Here is a 21,451-nt window from a genome sequence, read left to right as displayed (position 1 = left end):
ATAATTAAGATGACTTTAAAAGGGGGCTAACTGCTGCTAGGGAGTTAGTTAGGTGAGGAGGGCGGAAGAGTGGCTTCTAAGCGGGTCGGGCCATATGCTGGGAGGGATCTTGTTTGTCCAATTACAGCTGAGAAAGCCTCAGTGATGAGTGCCCAGTTCCATCCTCACGTGCTAAGGAAGTGCGCATTTAACTGTTTGTGGCCTCTTTAGTGCTTACTTCTATCCCCTATCACACACACAATATCTGTGGCTGAGGAATAAAGGGTAATATTAGGTAATTTTATAGTGGCTCATTAAAAACAATTTTTCAAAAGTTAATTAAAAAATAAATTGGGGGAATTTGTATTTAAACGTTCTAGTTCTGTGGTCAACTTTTGTTTTATTAGGAAGAAGGGGACTTTATAAAGGGTTTGGAGAGTCAGCAGTTTGAATGCAGGTGTGGGGGGGGGGGGGAGGGGTTAGTTCACAAGTCTGGCCTCCGCCGAAGTGTATGGGTCTTGGCAGATGATAGTGAAGTACCACCATCTTATCTGAGAAGTGGCCCTCGCTGCAGCTGCTGGGCCAGACATGGTATCTTTACTGCAATAGAATGTCACAGCCTTGGGTACGTGGCATGCTGCTGTTCATTTGGCAAATGCATCCTTTTAATAATAAGGAGCAGGGCCAGCAGCAGTTAGCACTCACATGGCCTAGCCTAGACAACAGTGCATGTCCTGAAGCATACGCACTCCATCTTGTCTCCGTAACCTCCATTTTGTAAGAACTGCTGTTTAAAATTGTCCACTGAACACAGATGGCCCTTTGTTCTGTTAATTCCAGGAAGTAACCTTGCTGTTCCTGGCTTCTGTAAGCAAGCTTGCTCGAATAATAGGGAAAATAGGCTCAATTATCTGGTCCTGCAAGCCACTCTGCTGACATAAGGGTCTGGTCCGTCCCTGGTTCCTGCCATGCTAGGTGTCGTTTAGTTATCTGAGTTGTGCTGTGTACAAGGTTTCAAGCTTCCTGCAAAATATCTACTGAGCACACTGCCCCCATCCCAGTACATGGGGCTCTTTGTAAAGCCTGCAAAAGGTCCAGAAGCCCCATATTTAGGAGACAAAGAAACCGGGAGGGTATAAAGGGAATGCTTCCTCCATGTTACTTTGTTCAGACTTTGGAGGCAACTCTTCTGAGACTGCGGGTGTAATAAAGACTCCAAATTTGGCTTATTGACTAAGGTGTCCTCTGTTCAGCTATCTGATTTTTAATAAAATAGTCCATATTTTTGCCCCACTATTGTGTTATGTTAATGATGCTGTCACAGCAAATTCTGAAGGATCCTGGGCCACCTGAACATTCCAAGGACTACAGACTATAAGACATCAATCATATTTTAACACTAGAGGCCCGATACACGAAGATTTGTGCAAGAATGGGCCTTCCTTCCCCTGGCTGCCGGCACCGCCTTTGCTCCAGCTGGAGCCGCCTTTCCATCTTCTCATGCTGCCCAGAGCTGCTGGGGCGGCGCAGAATGCCTGCCCCTGGCCGCTCAGCGCCTGCATATGCAAATTAACCACCATCTTTGTTGGGTTAATTTGCATACACACTACTGATTGGCTGGTGGGCATCATGAAGGTACGGTCAATTTGCATCTTTCTCTTTTATTAGATTAAAGTAGATTAACATCATGCTGAGACCTGATGAACAAGAAGTGGTAAGCATGTAGAAGGCTTGGCAAGACACACAGACTCCAGAGAGTGAAAGACAAACCTCATAAGCAATTCAGGGGATTCACATGGTGTTTTCAGGTGTCCAGTGATATGGAGCATAGCTACATATCTCCTCTTAAGCACAAACTAATGGACTTTGAATTCTTATCACTACGAAAGAAGCACAAGGAGCAGGGAATCTAGATGGGTGAGGAGATGGTGTGTATCAGTTAAGTCCTTGAGACCAATTGCAGCATCAAGGAAAGTAGTTTATAGCACTAACCAGATATTATGACCATCCAGAATCTTGGAGAAGCTATGCCTGGAAGGAACGAACAACACGGAAAGAATGCTGAAGGCTTCCCTTCACCAGGTGGTGCATCTACCCTGCAGCACTGGGGGTGTTGACTGCAAATAGCTCACAGCTGGCCACTTCTCTGGAGACCTGCCCTCGGCTGCACTGGAGCCTCCTGCCTCATTGCAATCCCTCCTTCAGTGCATTCCCTCTCAGAGGCAAGCCTGATTGACACAGGGCACAAAACACCAGACTTCTTGTCCGCCCGGTGAGCCAACTCTGTTGTGTAATCCATGCTCCAAGCTCCTGATGAGATCAGGCTAGACCCGTGGTCAGCAAACTGCGGCTTGCAAACCACATGCGGCTCTTTGGCCCCTTGAGTGTGGCTCTTCCACAAAATACCACGGCCTGGGCAAGTCTATTTTGAAGAAGTGGCATTAGAAGAAGTTTAAGTTTAAAAAATTTGGCTCTCAAAAGAAATTTCAATCGTTGTACTGTTGATATTTGGCTCTGTTGATGAATGAGTTGGCCGACCACTGGGCTAGACCAATCTTAACTGAGACCTCATTCTTTTTTAGCTTTCCTTCCCTCCCCTCGTCTACTTCCCTCCCTCTTCTGCTGAGAATACTCTCTCAGTAAATCACTTTCACAAGAATCTCCACCTCAGATTCTAGGGAACCTGACTGACCACAGCAAACAACGTCCTAGATTCTCGCTTTAGTGACTAGGTGACATCAATGCCATATATTGAGAAAGGAAAACAGTAAAAGGAGCCCATTAAGGATAAAGTCTTATTTATTTGTGATTCCTAAGGTTCTAGCACAGATTCTGAATTTTGAATTAATATATGAATGAAAAAAATGCATTCTATTTTAAATAAAGCTGAGCTAGAGGTGTCTACTAGATTATCAAGTAGACAGTGGATATATTAGTCCAGATCTCAGAAGGTAGGTCTGGATCAGAGATATACATTTGGAAATTATAATGATTAAAGCCATGAGTCTGGTTGAAATCATCCAAGAAATGCAAATAAAGGAAGTTAAAAAAACAGAATCCTGGGGAACACTTCATTTCAGGCACCCACTCCCATGGTCATGTTATGGACATTGAAAACTGCATTGTTTACTAATCAATATTTTATGCAAACCACATATTATCCGTCTGGCTTACTTATTCTATAGCAAATACCACTATGGTGCAATATTGGAAACTTTCCCTTTGCAACTGACAATGAGAGAAGGGTGCTGGAAATATCAGTTTTACTATTCAACATTTACCCAAGGTCCTGATCAGTACAATAAGGCAAGAAAAAGAAAAAAAAAGTATAAAGATTTGAAAGTAGGAAAACAAACTGTCATTCTTTTGATTCCAAAAACAAATAAATTAGAAAGAATATCCAGGCCTGGATTACATGTATAAGTTCAAGTGAGTATTTCCATGGGGAAAAAGAGTGAGAAACCTACCTTGCACCATATGCAAAAATTAATTCCAGGTGTAGATCTAAATGTGAAAAGTAAAGAGCTAAAGCTTCCAGAAGGAAACACAGGATAATATTTTTATTACTTTGGGACAGGCAAAATTTTTAAATAGAACACCTAAAAATATTAACTATAAAGAAAAAGATTCATAAGTTTGCATTAAAATTAAGAACTGTGCTCATAAAAAAATACCATTAAACAAAGGAAAAACAAACAAATGGGATAACATCAAACTAAAAAAAGCTTCTGCACAGCAAAAGAAACCATTATCAAAGTGGAAGAACATATTCACCAATTTTATATCAGATAAGGGGTTAATTTCCAAAATATATAAAGAACTCAGACAACTTAGCAAAAGGAAGACAAAAATGGGCAAAGAACCTGAATAGACACTTCTCCAAAGAGGACATACAGATGACCAATAGACTTATGAAAAATGCTTAATGAACAGACTTTCAAATTACAGGGGGAAAGTTAGGGAGAGGCGGGGGAGATAAGAAATCAAACGAAGGACTTGTATGCATGCATATAAGCATAAACAATGGACGCAAAACTCTGGGGGGTGAGGGCATGTATGGGTGTGGGGTGGGGGGGAATGGTAAGATATGTACACATATAATACCTCAATAAAAAAAAATGCTTAATGTCACTAATCATCAGAGAGATTGCAAAGTAAAACTACAGTGAGGTATCACCTCACACCTACCAGAATGGCTACCATCAACAAATCAACAAATGACAAGTGCTGGCAAGGATGTGGAGAAAAGGGAACCCTAGTACATTGTTGGTGGGAATGCAGACTGGTGCAGCCACTGTGGAAAACAGCATGGAGTTTCCTCAAAAATTTACATATGGGACTGCCGTTTGACCAGTGAACCCACTTCTAGGAATATATCCTAAGAATCCCAAAACACTAATCATAAAAAATATACCCACCTCTATGTTTATAGCAGCATTATTTACAAGAGCTAAGATCTGGAAATAACCCAAGTGCCCATCAGTAGATTAATGGATAAAAAAAGGTGTGGCACATTTACAAATGGAATATATGGGGCTATAAAAAAGAAGGATCTCTTACCCTTTGCAACAGCATTGATGGACCTGGAGATTATTATGCTAAGTGAAATAAGCCAGCCAGAGAAAGACAAATATCACATGATCTTACTTATTTGTGGAATCTAATGGAAAAAATAAACTAATGAACAAAATAGGTCCAGCCTGGCCCTCGAGGCTCAGTGGTTGAGCATCCACCTATGAAACAGGTCATGGTTTGATTCCCGGTCAGGGCACGTGTCCAGGTTGAGGCATGCAGCAGGCAGCCGATCAATGATTCTCTCTCATCATTGATGTTTCTATCTCTCTCTCCCTTCCTCTCTGAAATCAATAATATATGTTTTTAAAAAACACACCAAAAAACAAAAACATATTAAAAAACAAAAACCCAAAGAAACCCAAAGTAGGTCCAGAGGCATGGATGCATGGAACAGACTGACAGATCTTAGAGGGGGAGGGGGAGAGATTAACCAAAAAATTTATATGCATATATGCACAGCCCATGGACATAGACAACAGTGAGTGAAGGTCTGGGGTGGGGCAAATTGGGGACATTAAAGGGGGGGTGGAAATTGGGGACATCTGTAATATTGTCAACAATTTTAAAAAGATTAAGAGGCAAGTAAGATTAAGTGAAAGAAGATATTTTCAATACATACAATCAACAAAGGGCTTATATCCAGAATATATAAAGAACTTCTACAAATTAATAAGAATAAAGATAATCCAATAGAAACTTAGGCAAGAAAATGGAACAGACACTTCACAGTGGAAGATATCAGAATGGCCAGCAAACAAATGAAAAGGTGCTCAACCTCAGTAGTCACCAGAGAAATACGAATTAAAACAACAATAAGATGTTACTAATCACTGACCATAAAAGCTAAATGTAAAAAGACCAACCACTCTCATATGTTAGAAAAAATATAGAACAAAGAAAACACACATTATATCATGTGTTAACTCAAATAGTTAGGAAAGCAGCTAAAGCTGATCTTATGCATATTCTGTTACTTAGCAATTCCGTTCTTAGGGATACACCCAATGGAAATTATATACATGTGCACCAAAAGACACATACAATGTTTACAGTAGCATTATTGTAATAGCCCCACACAGGCTATAAATGTCTGTCAACAGTAGAATCATTGTAGTATCATTGCATACAGAATTTATATACAATGGAATACTATAGACCAGTGGTCGGCAAACCGCGGCTCGCGAGCCACATGCGGCTCGCGAGCTGCGGTTTGCTGCTCTGTTGACTAATGAGTTTGCCAGCCACTGCTATAGACAAACAAAAAATAGATAAACCATAGTATGTAAAACAACATGGATGATGAAGCTAATAAAGAGTGTTGAGCAAAAAAAGCCTGAAGCAAAAGAACATACCATTAATATAAAATTTACAAATGGCCACAACTAACTAATTATATTACAAGTCAGAATAACGGTTATCTTGGGAGCAATTTGAAGGAGTGGCTGGAGGGGGACCAGGCCGGGGAGGGGGGGGGGCTTCCTGGAGTGCCATGGCTGTCCTATTTATTATCTGGGTGGTCGCTACAGTGATGCCCCTTTCGTGATAACTCACCAAGCTGTCCAGTTCGGATTTGTGCATGTTTCTGTATGCATGTCAGAGCAATAGAAAAGATTTTTAAACAGACACAAAAGATCACCTGTAGCTCTTTAAAATATAGAGATCCTTGAGGACTCATGGAATGTCCAGGGGTGAAGCCACAGTAATTCTGGCCTGCACTAGAGGTGAATAACCATTGATTGACATATTTCATGGAACATTATGGCTCTCTTTTCCTTTTGTAGATAGGCATGGCCAAACCACTCAAGCAGCAACACCTTTTGAACAACTATGTACACATCAGTATATCGGTATCAGTGTAAGCGTAATCACCCTTTAAAGAAAAAAAAATCCAGCGCCTGCAACTCACCAGTGGGAATACTTCTTCATCACTAACCAAAGGACTTGTCATCTCTTTAATCTGAAACGGCAAAGGTGGCAATGGAGGCGTTGCACTTCTATTTGGCTCGCAGTCTGGGCTAAGACTAAAAAAACAGGGACTGGTTGTCATTGTTGCTACCAAAGACACCTGCTTGTTTATGTAGCTAAGGGTTTTAACTTCTCTGATGTCTAACTGGAGGAAAATACACCAAATGTTTGGGCTTGTTATCTGGGTATTTCTTTGATAAAAAGGCGAAGTGATTGAGCAAACAAAACAAAACTTATAGACCGAGACAACAGTATGGTGATTACCAGAGGGAAGAGGGGTTCAGGGGCAGGTAGAAAAGGATATAGGAGGGATAAATAATGATGAAAGACTTGACTTGGGGTGGTGAACACACAATACAATATACAGATGATGTATTATAGAACTGTACACCTGAAACTATATAATTTTGTTACCCCAATAAATTCAATTAAAAAAAAAAAAAGAATTCCAAACTGGGAGCAGACAGAGGCAAAGTGAGATAAAGGCAATGGGTGAGGTGCGGAACTGGAGGAAGGGGTGCCAAAGACGGGGACAGACAGACAGAGTGTAGGCGACAGCAGATGGAAGGGAAGGGGCTGCCGAGATAAGGGCCCAGTACAAATAAAAACATAATTAAGGGCGATAAAAGTAAAAATATATATAAAATATAAAAAGGTATTTATTTGAAAAGAATTTGCCTAATGAATAATTTCTACTTCACTTAAAAGACTTAGAATGATTAATAATGAAGCAGAAAACTTTGTACAATAATCGATAAAAATATTCTGTCATCCTTATTGCCTACATTGCTTTCCTCTCTGTTTTACTTGTGTATCTCTTTGCCACTTAATTAAATAACATGAAAACCAGTTTGAGAAAAATCTCAAAACAGCTAACAATACTGCCCTTGACAGTTCTAAATAGATAATTATTTTTTTTCCCTATTTTACTTAACCTCACTGGCTTTCTTAACAGAATTATACTTTTAAAAAATTCTAGAACAAGTCATTCTCATTCCTATAGGAATTAATACTTTAGAGCATCTTTTCAATTTAAATAATCTCCTAAGCTTCTCCACACTGTTGACCTTGAGCAGGTGCTTTTATCTGTTACTTTAATGTTTCCATGTATAAAAAAAGGTGTTTATGAGAATTGAATTCCACAAGTTGGATGAAAGGCACAGTTCAGAATTTGCTGTTTGTGTTAAAATATACGGTAAAAAATGAGACTGAATAAAATACCAGTGAGGTTTTAAATATTAGTATGCTGGCTAAACAAATGAATAATAAAACAAACAAACAAACCAATTTACCCTAAAATTTTAACCAAAAAAGGTCTTAACAGTATGGGCTGTTTGGAACTAAATAAATATATTTCTGAGTGTTAATTCATGAAAATGGGGTTTAAAGTGAATAAAAATCACCGAAGACCATGAAAACATAAAAATCCCCTCAATTTAAAATTATTTTCTTTTACTATTAATTCAATCTCTCCACAGGTATTGATGAACCATTTTTCAAAGCTTTCCTATTCTAATTTCACACAGTTCAAAAAATGTACATAATTTGTCCCTGTTCTCATCCAAAGACCATCTATACAGACTTGTTTCCTATTATGCAAACATTTTCAACGCTATGCAAACAAACAGCAATAAAAGTTAAGTGAGGCATCTGTAAATTAGCCCATAAAAACAAACACAACATGTGTTCCATTTTTACTTATCTTGAAATACATCTTTTTTAAAATTCATTCTCCCAAACCATAATTACCATGGAAACAAAACAACAAATGAAGCTGAAATAACATGGTTTAAGATGTGCACAATCAGATGAAACATCCCACAGTCAAACAGAATTATAACAATTGCATAGTACATCTGCATAGAATCTTCAGCCAAACCATTGGACTGAGGCCACCATTTATACTTCAAAGCACAGTAGCAAAAGTGAGATAATTATAGAAGTCATTCAAGAAATCTCTCTCTCTGTAATCTCAATTATACAGAGATTTCTGGAAAAGTATTATTTGTCCTAAATTATCTAAATAATTATCTCAATTATCCATTTTCCTTTGGATGCAGAGATACAGTTTGATGGTGTTAATGACTAAAATTGGTAGAGGAACATTCTTTTTATTGTAAGATCAATGAAATGCAGAGATTGGAAGGAAAGATTACATTATGAAGTTAAAGTGCTTTTGCTTTAAATCATCTTTATAACTGAGACGTTCTTCTTCTAGAATCCAGCTATTCAAATACTTCATAAAACCACCTGGCATAAAATGCTAAGTAGATCAATGTAATAGCCATCCTAAAAATTATTTCAATCATCGTTTCCACCGGCCCTCTTCACGGCCTCTGCCTGCGGCTGCCAGGAGGGCAGGATCTGATCGCTTTGTTGGGGAAAACTGGACCCGCTTGAGATTTGAGTCAACTCGTGGCACAGTTTTCAGAGCTGTCTGGCTGCACATCCAATCCTGGCCCTGCATCAGTGTTCCCCAGGCTACAGGATAATGTGCCCAGCATGGAGCAGGAGGCCTGCACAGCTACGCTGATTACCTGCTTCCCGCCTCACCTGCTGGCACTCCACACAACGCTCCCTATTCTATGGACTCCTCATTATTTCCTGGCCTAGAATGGCTCAGCCTGCTATGTTTTGCTTTTATGAGTAACACCGTGGCACAGAATTTTCCCACTTTGCTTCGCTTCTAAATGACTGTTTCTTGACAAGGGATCCTGTGAGAGTGGTTATGACAAATCTGGTTATATGGGTTTTTAGTATTAGAAACTTTAATTAACTAGACTTGAAGCTATTTGAATGGTTAATGTTTGTGGTTACTGAAATGTTTCCAGTACATAATTTCACTTGTAAGTATATATCTTAAATAGAGGTAAAACTCCACTTGTTACAAAATTGACTTGCCATTAAAACTTGTTATATATTAATAGCTCTGGATACCACCCACAACTCCAAATTAGCTTACAAATTATTCTAAGCTTCAAACTCTAACTAAAAAAATAAAATTAAAAATATTCACTACATCCTCACCCGATTCAATTACATTTTATTTATAAATGTTTTTAAAGTGCCAAATTACTGTGTTATTGAAAAGAAAATCCTTTGGGATATCCTAAAATGCTTCACGTTTTAAGTGGATGAGCATGAAAAACACATCACTCCTAACAAGAGTGAAAAGCAACAACAAAACCTGAGCTGCCTGAGTACATCGAGGTTTATTGTCATACTGTATCATACAAAGCTTTTTAGTTAAAAGCAGCAAGTGGCTAAAAATTAGAGTACAGGCTTTAACATTTTGTGGAACATTATCTTCCTATATTTTTACCGAAAAGCTTTTTCCTTTCTCAACTAGTGTAGTAAGACCTTTTTGCATCAGCCATTGATATATAAATATAACTTATGAATTTTTGGATTTTGTTTATGTCTAACAATTAGATATATAGCTTTTACTCTCTGACTTGGCTGAGCTGTGCTGTGAGGGAGGGAAAGAATACTTCATGTTTCACTTGCTAACTGTAATGGGTATGTGCTGTACAGTTCTCCGCTGGTGAGTTCAGTGTCCTTGCATCTCAACAACTCTCCCCACAGTGCCTTTTACATGGTGATAATTTATTCGGAACATTTGAAATGCTGTTTCTGTTAAAAACCAGGTCACTGGAGAACACTGAAATCAGACAAGGCATTAAGACAAATTTAATGAAACTTGCAGCAAACGAGAATGGCAGGACGCGGGCTTTGCAGCAGGCACGCTGGTCCACACTGCTTATTAAATCATCTCCCGCTGAGCACTTTACCTCTCAGGCTGCTTTCTAGGTCCCCTACTGCCTTGTTTTTGTCAGGACCTTTCGCACATTCTGTACTGCTCGACAAAGAGAAAAAAGGGGCAATCCAAACAATGGAAAACTTAAAAAAAAAAAAAAAAGGCAGAGGACCTGTTTTTTTGTTTAACTAACAACACCTGGTTTCATCTAAGGCTTTCGAAGTTGTTTCCAACGAACAAGGTTAGGAAACAATGTCTGCACCTAATGGGTGCTCTGTACGGGACCGATGACTAACATCCCTGGGGAGACCCTTTATAATATCTCAGGGGCCTGCTTTTCTCTCACAGTGAGAGAGCTATAGACGTGGGTCATGATGAGACCCATGGAAAAATGAATCCACAGACTAGGGCAGCACTCGGTAAAGGGTCTACTCTATATGAGAGACTAGATTCTTCCACCCAAAGCAAGATGTGCCCATGTTAACTGGCCACCATAACTGAAAATCAGTCCTGTCTTGGGGGGAGGGGGGGAGGCATGCCAGGTTCAGCTTTGTAACTAATTTACTGTAGCAGTCTACCCATTGCACTGTTATGTTCTGAAAGCTTGTGACAACACAGAATTTCATATAAAACAATGTATCTACACTATTGTATTATCACTATACAATACAATTTAAAATGAAAAGAAAATGTGTAAAGGTATAATTTGAATTGTTTAAAGATAAATTCCAATGCTATGCTCATACATTTATACCCTTATGTAATGGAGCCAGCATACCTATATTCATTTTTTTCCATTTTTTTTTGGTTTTGATAGGCATACTGCACCGGTTCTTCGTAGGTGCTGTGGTTAGCCCACACTGGTTTTCCACTGGCATGAAGTTTTGCAAGATCACTTCGGAGCCTTTCATTTTCATACTCCAGTTTGTTAATGGACGTGTACGTTGAATGCTCCCTGTTAACGCAGTCCATGCTCTAAGAAGAAAAGAAACCATCACTGAAAAAAGTGTTCCTTGTAAGTGATGCATGTTTTCTGTGCGTTTGGACCCCTGTGTTGGAAAGACCCTTTCATTTGAGTCAAGTGAGGTGGCTCTATTCTGTGTCCCTCCTAAATGCCGTTTCCCACCCTCACCTCCTCATGACACAGATACGCAGTGACAGCTGCCGCTGAACACATTGCCATAAAAGCAATGCATATACTACGGCCCATGTTCCAATAGAGAAAAAGGCTCACTCATGCACCGCATTCTCTGTCTCTACAACAAGTTGGCTAGATTTAAGGGTTTTGTGTTTATAAGGTGTGCCTTCAAGTGTTGATTAATAATGAACATTAATAGTAATGTTCCATTATTAATTGAAACATAGATTCAATTTGAATTTTTTTTCTGATTAAAGTAATACATGTCATTATAGAAAATCCTATATTGATTCCCCACTGTTGGGTGATGCAACAGGTTATATACTAAATCTGTACAGACTGGGGTCTGATTCTGGACCACTCCACACCCATCATCTAACAGTTGAGATTGTGCAGTACCACACAGTGTTGAGCATGATCAAGTTTTACTAACTGATATAGGCAACCCAATTTTAATATGTCTTCATAAGAGAATAGGAAACATATTTAAATCACAACATGAGAGGTTTAGAGCAAGAAAAGAAAAAAAAAAGATTTCTGATGCTGTTTGAATTAAATGCTATAAAGAAATTTCCTAGCCAGTGTCTTAACTTTTCTTCTCCCAAAGTTTTAAAAAAACATTATATATTCTCACATAAACATGCTTTAAATGACTCTACATTGTCCTTTCTGTCCTGTGATTCGAATATCTGTAAATTGTGCAGTTGCTGATTAAACAATAGTTCTCTACGGTTGGAATATTTTAGCATAAAAAACGTACCGTGTATGAGACATCTGTTCTGACGCTCCAAATTCCTATGGTTAAACGCCTGTAAGACTACAGATGAGTAGCATGGCTTAGAACTTTCATTTAGAAGTTTCTCAATTTAAGGTTTGCAGTGCATTTCAGGGCATGACACCTTAGGTATTAAAATTCAGTGCACATTAGGTATTCAAAATGTTTACCGATTTGCTTTGGTTTTTGTTTCAAAGGATAAGCCTTCCTACTACATTTTCTGTTTACTACCTAATGGATTAGAGCATCTTATAAATAGTCAGAAAGGTCTCACTTTTAAATGAAGGGAAACACTCCGGAGGGCAAACTCCCCCAAAACAATACAAAAGGGAGATAAGGTTACATGGCTTTTGGCTACGGTGCCCTTTGGGAAGGAAGGACCATCAGAGGATTTCTCTGATTGGTAAGCCCTCGCCTGTAGTGTGTCTCCACAGAGGTACAGCAGTGCAGATAAGAGAGTCATGTGAGTCTGCTTTAAGAGAGGAAGGATTGTGTGTTCTAAAATTAGAGTAAATTTGTGATAAATATAAAGGAGGCAGAGTCCTATAAAAATGTTGCCATTCACAAGGAAAATATTCATCTGAGCAGATCTGGTTGGAGGAGGTCACGGAAAAGATTCAGCATGTTACTCCTAAAAAGGTATCTACTATTCAAAATGTATAATCCTTGATGCTCTGCTGCTCAATTATAATTTTCCTCAAGCGTTTTCTTATTAAATTAGATTTTATCTGTGACTCCTTTTGGCCCAGTGTTAAACTAATTCAGGATAATAATAATGATTTATTAAAAAGCCCACAATTCCTAAATGTACTATATTTAAACAAGTGTTGTGAGCATGGCCTGGAAGAACTACACAGCTAATGCATTTACTTGATTTATATTTAAAAGCATATTCTGCCCTGGCCAGTGTGGGTCAGAAGTTACAGCATCAGTTTGTGGGTCTTCGGTTCGATTCCTGGTCAAGGGTACATACTTGGGTTGTAGGTTCTATCCCAGCCCCAGTTGGGGCATGTGCAGGGGGCAACCAATTGATGTGTTTCTCTCACATGGATGTTTCTCTCTCTCTCTCTTTCTCCCTACTTCCCTCCCCTTCCCCCCCTCTCTTCCACTCTTTCTAAAAGCCAATGGAAAAATATCCTCAGGTGAGGATTAACAAAAAAGTAAAATAAATAAAAACATATTCCATTTTCCTTGACAACAATGATTTTTGACTTCTCTCATTTCATGTTTTTCTTAAATACTTCTCTGGCAATTTCAGGAATATATCCTTCACTAGATGGTTATCATGTGAAAATAGGCATTGCTTAAATTCTACCTCTGTATTTCTGATGTGTTATTTTATAAGCCCCTTATCTCAATTTCTTTTTTCTTCTTCAAAAATTTAGGATTCTACAGTTTTATTCCATTTCTTTATTCTTGAAATGGCAAAACCCCTGGTGCCTACACACTAGCATTAGGCCATTTGAAGTAACGAGGTGTCTGAATAATAGTATTTTGTATGCGCACTTATTTTAAATTCTCGCATGTTCAAAAATAGTAGTTAGGCTAACAAAGAATTTATACAGAACTGGCTTTTATCATATTTTATGGTTAGTATGCTGATTTTCAGGCTGCTTTAGATACTTCTGAGGGTTCTTATTTTTTATGCTATGATGTTATTTAGAAAATGTTATGGGTAGTGAAAAACAAATTAGTTTTAAAAATTACCCTAAATTCTGAGTTCTGATTAAATCTGGTTTTATGACACTTTCTTGAAAAGAGAGAAACTTTAATAACTATAAGTACAGGTCAAGTAAATATGGAATCACAGAAATTAATAACTATAAGTACAGGTCAAGTAAATATGGAATCACAGAAATTATCATGATAGACTTGATTCTTTGTTAGCTGCCCCGGAGCAGAATAAAGCTAAATGCCTCCCTTTTCTCCATGCAGTTAAGTTTTTGCACAAATTCCAAGAATCTCACTGACACCTGAGGAAAACCCGCAGACCGGGTGGTCTGTCCATCAGCCCAGCCTCCAGAGGAGAGGGGCTGCCGGCCCCAGCATGCATTGGGCAGTGCTGGCGCAGGCCTGCTGTTCTGCCCCCGGGAGCGCCTTTCTTAAGTCCTTTTCCTGAGCGTAAATTAGCAGGGACCTTCACAGTCCGTCCAGCGGGAAAGCTCCCGAAGCTCCAGCTATTTAGAAATAACTTACCTTAATATCGGTAACTTCACTTGTCTAGAAAGGAAAAGAAACTATTTTAATATTATCCAAATACCACATATTTTAAAAGACATAAATATGATGACGTACATATTTCTTTTCTTCTCTGATGTAAAATTTCAGCACCAATGATTTAATTCTGCATTTACTTGTTCAATTATTTCAGAAGATATTAACTAATAATCTAACAGTGGAATGAATTTAACACATAACAGATAGGAGTTTTCTTCATGACATCTTTAAACTGAGTGCTAAATAAGTGACATAATAGATTGTAAACTCTTAAAGAGCAAAGAATTCTATTAAACTCTTTTATAAAAACTTAGTAGACACTTGAGATTTTTCTCTTTGGGGAGTGGCCTGACTATTTCAGTTATCAAAGTCAATTATAAATCTTCACATACAAAGAAGAGAGAGCAGGTATAAAATCAACCTCTTTTATGAATTATAATCATACATAAAGTATGTACAACTAAATACTATTTTAATAAGTATCACACTGAGGGCCATACATCAATGGTATTCCATTTTATGATATCCAATTAACCAATCTTTAAACAAATTTATATTGTATACTAGAGGCCCGGTGCACGAAATTCGTGCATGGAGGGGGGTTGTCCCTCAGCCCAGCCTGTACCCTCTCCAATCTGGGACCCCTCGAGGGATGTCCGACTGCCCGTTTAGGCCCGATCCCTAAACGGGCAGTTGGACATCCCTCTCACAATCCAGGACTGCTGGCTCCCAACTGCTTGCCTGCCTGCCTTCCTGATTGCCCCTAACTGCTTCTGCCTGCCAGCCTGATCACCCCCTAACCACTCTGCTGCCAGCCTGTTTGCCCCCAACTTCCCTCCTCTGCCGTCCTGGTCACCCCTAACTGCCCTCTCCTGCAGGGTTGATCACCTCCAACTGCCCTCCCTTGCAGGATGGGTGCCTCCCAACTGCCCTCTCCTGCTGGCCATCTTGTGTCCACATGGGGGCAGGATCTTTGACCACATGGGGGCAGCTATATTGTGTGTTGCAGTGATGATCAATCTGTATATTACTCTTTTATTAGATAAGATGTATGTGCTAAGTGCTACAGAGGTAATTAAATATGAAAAAGAGATCTTCCATTCATGGAGAATACAACAAAAATTGAGTAGCTTAAACTAACATGTATGAAAAAATAGTGAATAATATCAAGTATTACGTTGCACCGAGTAGGAACTCAAATGCTTTTTAATCAAGGAATAGCAACAACTATTTGTACTGAGATCACGTAGGAAGTGAGATAAAATGAGGCTTTTCTGATCTCTTTAATGATATTAGCAATGGTTTCCATGGTAATTTATTCATGCTTCTTAGACTACAGGTGAGATTCATAAATCCACAAATATTTATTGAGCCCTACGCTATATCAAACCCTGTATGAAGTATTAAATATAATCCACTTCATTTCTAAAGAATTCTATGGCTGAAGAGACAAAAATACATATAAATAAAAATAAATTTAAAAAAAGACAATTAAAAATATTTTACAGCTAAGAGTGCTAAAGAAAGTCAAAGAAAGGAGAAATAAATGGAGCCTAGACTGGTAGGAGAAAAATATATGGAAGAGTTAAAATTTAATCTAGGTTTGTAAATCCAAAAGCTATTACATTAAAATACTAATAAAAGAAATAATCCCATTGTGTGTCAGATTTAAGAAAACAGAGGGAGAGACCTAAATTGTACAAGCTGAGGAATAAGAAAGGAACATAAACACAGAATGTAGAAGATATGAAAAGAATTGTAGGATATTATTACCTTTGATACCAAGGAAACAAATTGGAATGGATAAAGATTTCCTGGAAAAATGCAAATTACAAACAAAACAAAACAAAATAAAAAACCTAAGGAGAAGGGAAAATTGAATACAGCAAGTATCTTAAAAGAGAATGGAAAAGTAATTGAAGATTTACTGCATTGAAACTTCAATGTCCAGATGGTTTCACAGCTAAATTCTAACTTTTAAAGAATTGATATTTCTAATATTACTTAAACTCTTTTAATCCACTCATAAAGATGGAAAGCTCCCAATTTATATTATAAAGCCCACATAATGTTAAAACAAGTAGGAAAAAAAAGAGAACTATATACAAATATCATTTATATATACAGATCTTAATTTCTAAATAAAATGTTACCACATAGAATCCAGTAATACTTCAAAATTATTCAAGTATAGCTTTTAAGGGTTGTATTTTGTCAACCCCTAGTACCTCAGAATATGACCTCATTTGGAAATAGGATCTTTACAGAGCTAATCAAGTGAAAATGATGTCATTAGGGTAAGGCCTAATCCATATGACAGGTGTTCTATAAAGAAGGAAAATTTGGATACAGAGAAAGACATGCGAGGAGGGGAGATACAAAGATATCGAAACAGGACAGCCATGTGAAGACAGCGGACTGGAGAGATGCATCTGTAAGCCAAGGATTGCCAAGGATTGCTGGCAAATCACTAGAAGCTATAGCCAGGCCAGCAAAATCCTCTCTTCCAGGTTTCAGAGGAGCATGGTCCTGTGGACACCTTTGGATTTCTAGCTTCCAGAACTGTACAATAAGTTTGAAGCACCCAGTTTGTGGTACTTTGTTATGGCAGCCCTAGCCACTGAATCCAATGACCAACAATGTTTATTCCAGGAATGCAGAGGTGGATCAATATTAGGAAATATCTGCCAACCACAGTCTGTGCCATATCAACAAATTAATGAACAAAAACCACATCTATACTAATAATAGAGGAGTATGTAAATTGTCTGGGATGCCGTCACAGTAACAGCAACGACCAGCAGGCTGCCTGGGGTGACAAGGCGGGCAGGGGTGTTAGTGAGGGACAACCAAATGACTGAACAGCAGGCTGTGTGGGGCGACCAGGCTGGCAGGGGTGTTAGTGAGGGATGACCAAATGACTGAACAGCAGGCTGCGTGGGTCAACCAGGCTGGCAGGGGTGTTAGTGAGGGACGACCAAACGACTGAACAGCAGGCTGCATGGGGTGACCAGGCCGGCAAGGGGGACAGTTGGGGGTGACCAGGCTGACGGGGGTGGAGGGAGAATTGGGGGCGACCAGGCCAGCAGGGTGGCAGTTGGGGGCGACCAGGCCGGCAGAGGGGGCAGTTAGGGGTGATCAGGCCGGCAGGCACAGATGGTTAGGGGTGATCAGGCTAGCAGGGGGGGCAGTTAGGGGTGATCAGGCAGGCAGGCAGGTGAGCAGTTAGGAGCCAGCAGTCCCGGATTGGAGAGGGTGCAGGCTGGGCTGAGGTGACCCCCCCCCCCCCATGCACAAATTTTGTGCACCAGGCCTCTAGTGATGTCATATATACTGAAGAGGCATTTAATAAAAACTAGCAGCAAATCTTAACTCTAAGGTAAGGATAAGAATAGGAAGATATAATAAGAACCATAAATCAAGAACAAATATTATCTTAAACAGTAAAACACTAAAACAATTTCATCTAAAATCAGGAATTAGACTAATTTGTCAGTAATCACTATTATTATTATTTTTAAAAAATATATTTTTATTGATTTCAGAGAGGAAGGGAGAGGAAGAGGGAGGGAGGGAGGGAGGGAGGGAGGGAGGGAGGGAGGGAGGGAGAAAGGGGGGGAGAGAGAGAGAGGGAGAGAGAGAGAGAGCGAGAGAGAGAGAAATATCAATGCTGAGAATCATTGATTGGTTGCCTCATGCACACCCCACACTGGGGATCGAGCCCGCAACCTAGGCATGTGCCCTGATTGGGAATCAAACCATGATCTCCTGGTTCATAGGTCAATGCTCAACCGCTGAGCCATGCCATCTGGACAGTATTCACTATTATTTAATATCAATTTGCAATATGACAAAAATAACTGATGTGAACAATAGAAAAGAGATAAAACTTTTGTTGATACAATTGTATATATCTCAAAAAACTTAAGAATCTCAAGGAAAATGCCTACTAGAACTAACAGATAATTTGGCTTTTTATTTTTTTCTATATTAGCAATAAATTCTTATGTATGGAAAAAAATGTTGCACTTACAACAGTGACAAGATTTATAAAATACTGAGAAATAAATTTAAAATAAAGGCACAAAACCTATACAAAGAAAACTATAACATCTTATTGAAGAGCATAAAATAAGAAATGAAAAAATGGAAAGCCATGTCTATTCTTGGATGGGAAAATATACTATCATAAAAATACCAGTTCTTTCAACATTAATACATAAACTTAATTCCAAACGGAATCCAACAGGAAATTAGCAGGAGAAACTAGATAAATTGAACTTCACTTTGATATAAAAGTTTAAATTGGGTTTCTGTTTTCTGTCACATGCAAAATCACAATTCAAATGGATTAAAGACTTAGATGAAAAATGTAGATACTGTGTAGTCATTGGAAGAACCTTGTTATTCAAGGAAGGAAATTCAGAAGTTATAAACAAAAAGATAGACATGTGTGACAAATAAAAGTTTAAAACTTTTTGTATGGCAAAGGATTTGTAAATAAACTTACAAAAATACATTTAGAAAAGTGCTACTATAAACTGACAAGAAAAAGACAGCCCAACAGAAAAGTGAGCAAAGACTATAGTTAATTTACAGTACATTGCCAAACAAATATAAAAAAATATGCACACTTAGTTAGGGAAATGCAAATTAAAGTCCTATTGAGAAATCACTTTACACCAACCAAACTGACAAAAATTTAAAAGAGCTATAACATATGCTGTTGGCAAGGATGAAAGAAAAAGGTAAAAATATGATTTGACAACAAATGTTTTTTTAAAAAATATATTTTTATTTATTTCAGAGAGGAATGAAGAGGGAGAGAGAGATAGAAACATTAATGATGAGAGAGAATCATTGATTGGCTGCCTTCTGCACACCCCCCACTAGGGATTGAGCCCACAACCCGCAGATGTGCCCTGACCAGAATGGAACCATGACCTCTTGGTTCATAGGTTGACACTCACCACTGAGTCACACCAGCTGGGCAACAACAATTTTATGTTTTAAAATTAAAACATGCACATCCTTTGAATCAGCAATTCCATTTTTATGGAGTTATTTCAAGATATATGCATAAGAATGTTTTTTACAGTATTGTTTATTTGTGCAAAAACCCGAAACAGAGTTGAATTAATTCTGAATGAATTAATTCTGAAAAATAGTTGAATAAATGTTGATACATTCCCATCATGGGATATTATTAAGCTGTTATACAGAATGACACAGATCTAAACCAGTAAGGATTTGCAAAGGATATTATTGTTGAGTGAACAAAAACAAGACACAGAAAAGTATGTATAATGTAATCCAATTTTTAAAAAAGGTTAAAAACCCTAAATAGGTATATGTATATGTGTATATGTATGTATATATTTACACACATATGTGAATTCATATATATAAAAAAGAACAAAATAATACCTACTGAATAGTTAACATGTGTTATCTGGTAGATGGGGTATGAGGTGGCATAGAGACATGGAAGGAGAAAGGGAGAAGCAAGAAAAAAGACTGCACTAAAATCATGAGTATGTAAGTTATGATTCACTTTATTAAAATTATATATTTTACAAATCAGTATGTATTTTTTCCTAAGAAATTAGGAAAAATCAAAAGATGTTTTCCCACTGACTTGTAGAGATGTTTATGATATATAGGCAAAAGGCAGAATAATGTATAGTATACACTTATTTCTGTAAAAGAACACTCGACTCATCCCCTGTACATGTGTGCCTGAGCAAAGAAAACGCTACAGAATATTACTCTGGATGTCTCAGGAGTCCACACTAGGACTGGGGATAGAAGTAGGAATAACTAACCTCTTCTTTATACATCTTTGCTTTATTTCATTTTAAAAAACCAAACACAAATAAATAAACAAAGCTGAATGCCTACAGGAGTCAGAGTGAAGCAGGCTCAGTGGGGGCTGTGAAGACATTTTTTAAAAGAACACAAACCATTTTGTGAAAGAAAAAAGTGACACTCATGGGGGCAGGGTACAGTTTAACTTGTTGTGCGTCCAGTGTTTAGAAAGAAAAGTCCTGGGTATCACGAAGATTTTATGTAACAGCTAGGGAAACCACATACACTTTACTTTTTATCCATCTATAGTACTCTAATCACAGGCCCCATAGCCAGGCCCAAAGAGGGGGTGGAATGCTTCTAGAAGCATCTCCTCTCTGATGCTAGAATATGGACTATTTGTTATGAGAACAAGTACATATTACCACAGAAATACAGCTCCATGGCTTCAGAAGGGGCCGTGGGCAATGCCTAGTCCAACTTCCTCATTTCACAACTGGGGAAACCGAGGCTAGGTTAAGCAATTACCATACTCATCTCTTATCTTCCCCCTTCCCTGAACAGTAGAAAAATATTTTATTTCAGAATTTTCCTTTAGAGCAAATTAGTGGTAAACAAGTAACAATGATATTTCATTAGTTCAATAAATAAGCGCTATCCTATTTACATATAAAAACCAACCCTCAATTGTTATATTAAACAGCTGAATTGAAAGGCACAGAGACTATTTAAGTTGCCTTGTGTAAACCTGTGGAGCCACTGGTTAAAATCACAAGGTCAATTCTCAATCGTTCCCTTACTCATCCTTTTTCTGCAACCAACATTCCCTGAACACTTACTATCCTCCTGCTGCTGTGAAGTAATGGTGATACAAACGTTAAGAAGACATGGTCCCTATTCACCGTCCAGTGGGCAAGTGAGAAACTGCAAAACAAGTCAGACCAAAACACAAACTAATTTTGGATGGAAATTCGTTCTGACTGGAATTTCAGGGGGGCTTCATCAAGGGGAAGGTTGACGCCTGAGTCAGGCCATATAGGATGTAAGATTTCAGAGGCAGTAGCAAGACAAAAAGCAAGGGAGTTTGAGGAAATGACCAGAATTGAGCCCAAGCCAAGGCAAGAATAAGGGAGAAACCAGACATTTAACTATTTTAGCCTGACGGTAAAAATAAGTTTAATCGGTGTGCAAGATATTGGCCACCCTGCAGGAAGTACTCAGCAAGTAATGTGAGTAA

The 21,451-nt window shown here is 38.4% G+C and overlaps 1 protein-coding gene and 1 long non-coding RNA gene across 6 annotated transcripts in view; one reads left to right on the top strand and one right to left on the bottom strand.

Moving 5' to 3' along the window:
• Positions 1-21,451, bottom strand: part of DEUP1 (deuterosome assembly protein 1) — a gene marked incomplete at both ends in the record, with an annotated part of 75,692 nt that overhangs the window by 569 nt on the left and 53,672 nt on the right. For 4 of the 5 annotated variants that reach the window (XM_079788838.1, XM_079788840.1, XM_079788841.1 and 1 more), the window contains 2 exons: positions 6,461-6,575; positions 11,055-11,251. In XM_079788838.1, coding sequence (XP_079644964.1) covers positions 6,461-6,575; positions 11,055-11,251 — 312 coding nt within the window. Of the gene's footprint in view, positions 1-6,460; positions 6,576-11,054; positions 11,252-14,385; positions 14,410-21,451 lie in introns of all 5 variants that reach the window. The other variant, XM_079788837.1, reaches the window with a different exon arrangement.
• The window catches only part of LOC307109882, a 119,547-nt gene continuing 109,295 nt past the window's right edge, over positions 11,200-21,451 (top strand). The window contains exon 1 of the long non-coding RNA XR_013814417.1: positions 11,200-11,291. This is a non-coding gene — a long non-coding RNA (uncharacterized lncRNA). The remainder of the gene's footprint in view (positions 11,292-21,451) is intronic.

The sequence above is a fragment of the Cnephaeus nilssonii genome, assembly GCF_951640355.1.
Source record: "Cnephaeus nilssonii genome assembly, chromosome: 13".
Taxonomy (NCBI): domain Eukaryota; kingdom Metazoa; phylum Chordata; class Mammalia; order Chiroptera; family Vespertilionidae; genus Cnephaeus; species Cnephaeus nilssonii.
This window is presented reverse-complemented; position numbering and strand designations above follow the sequence as displayed.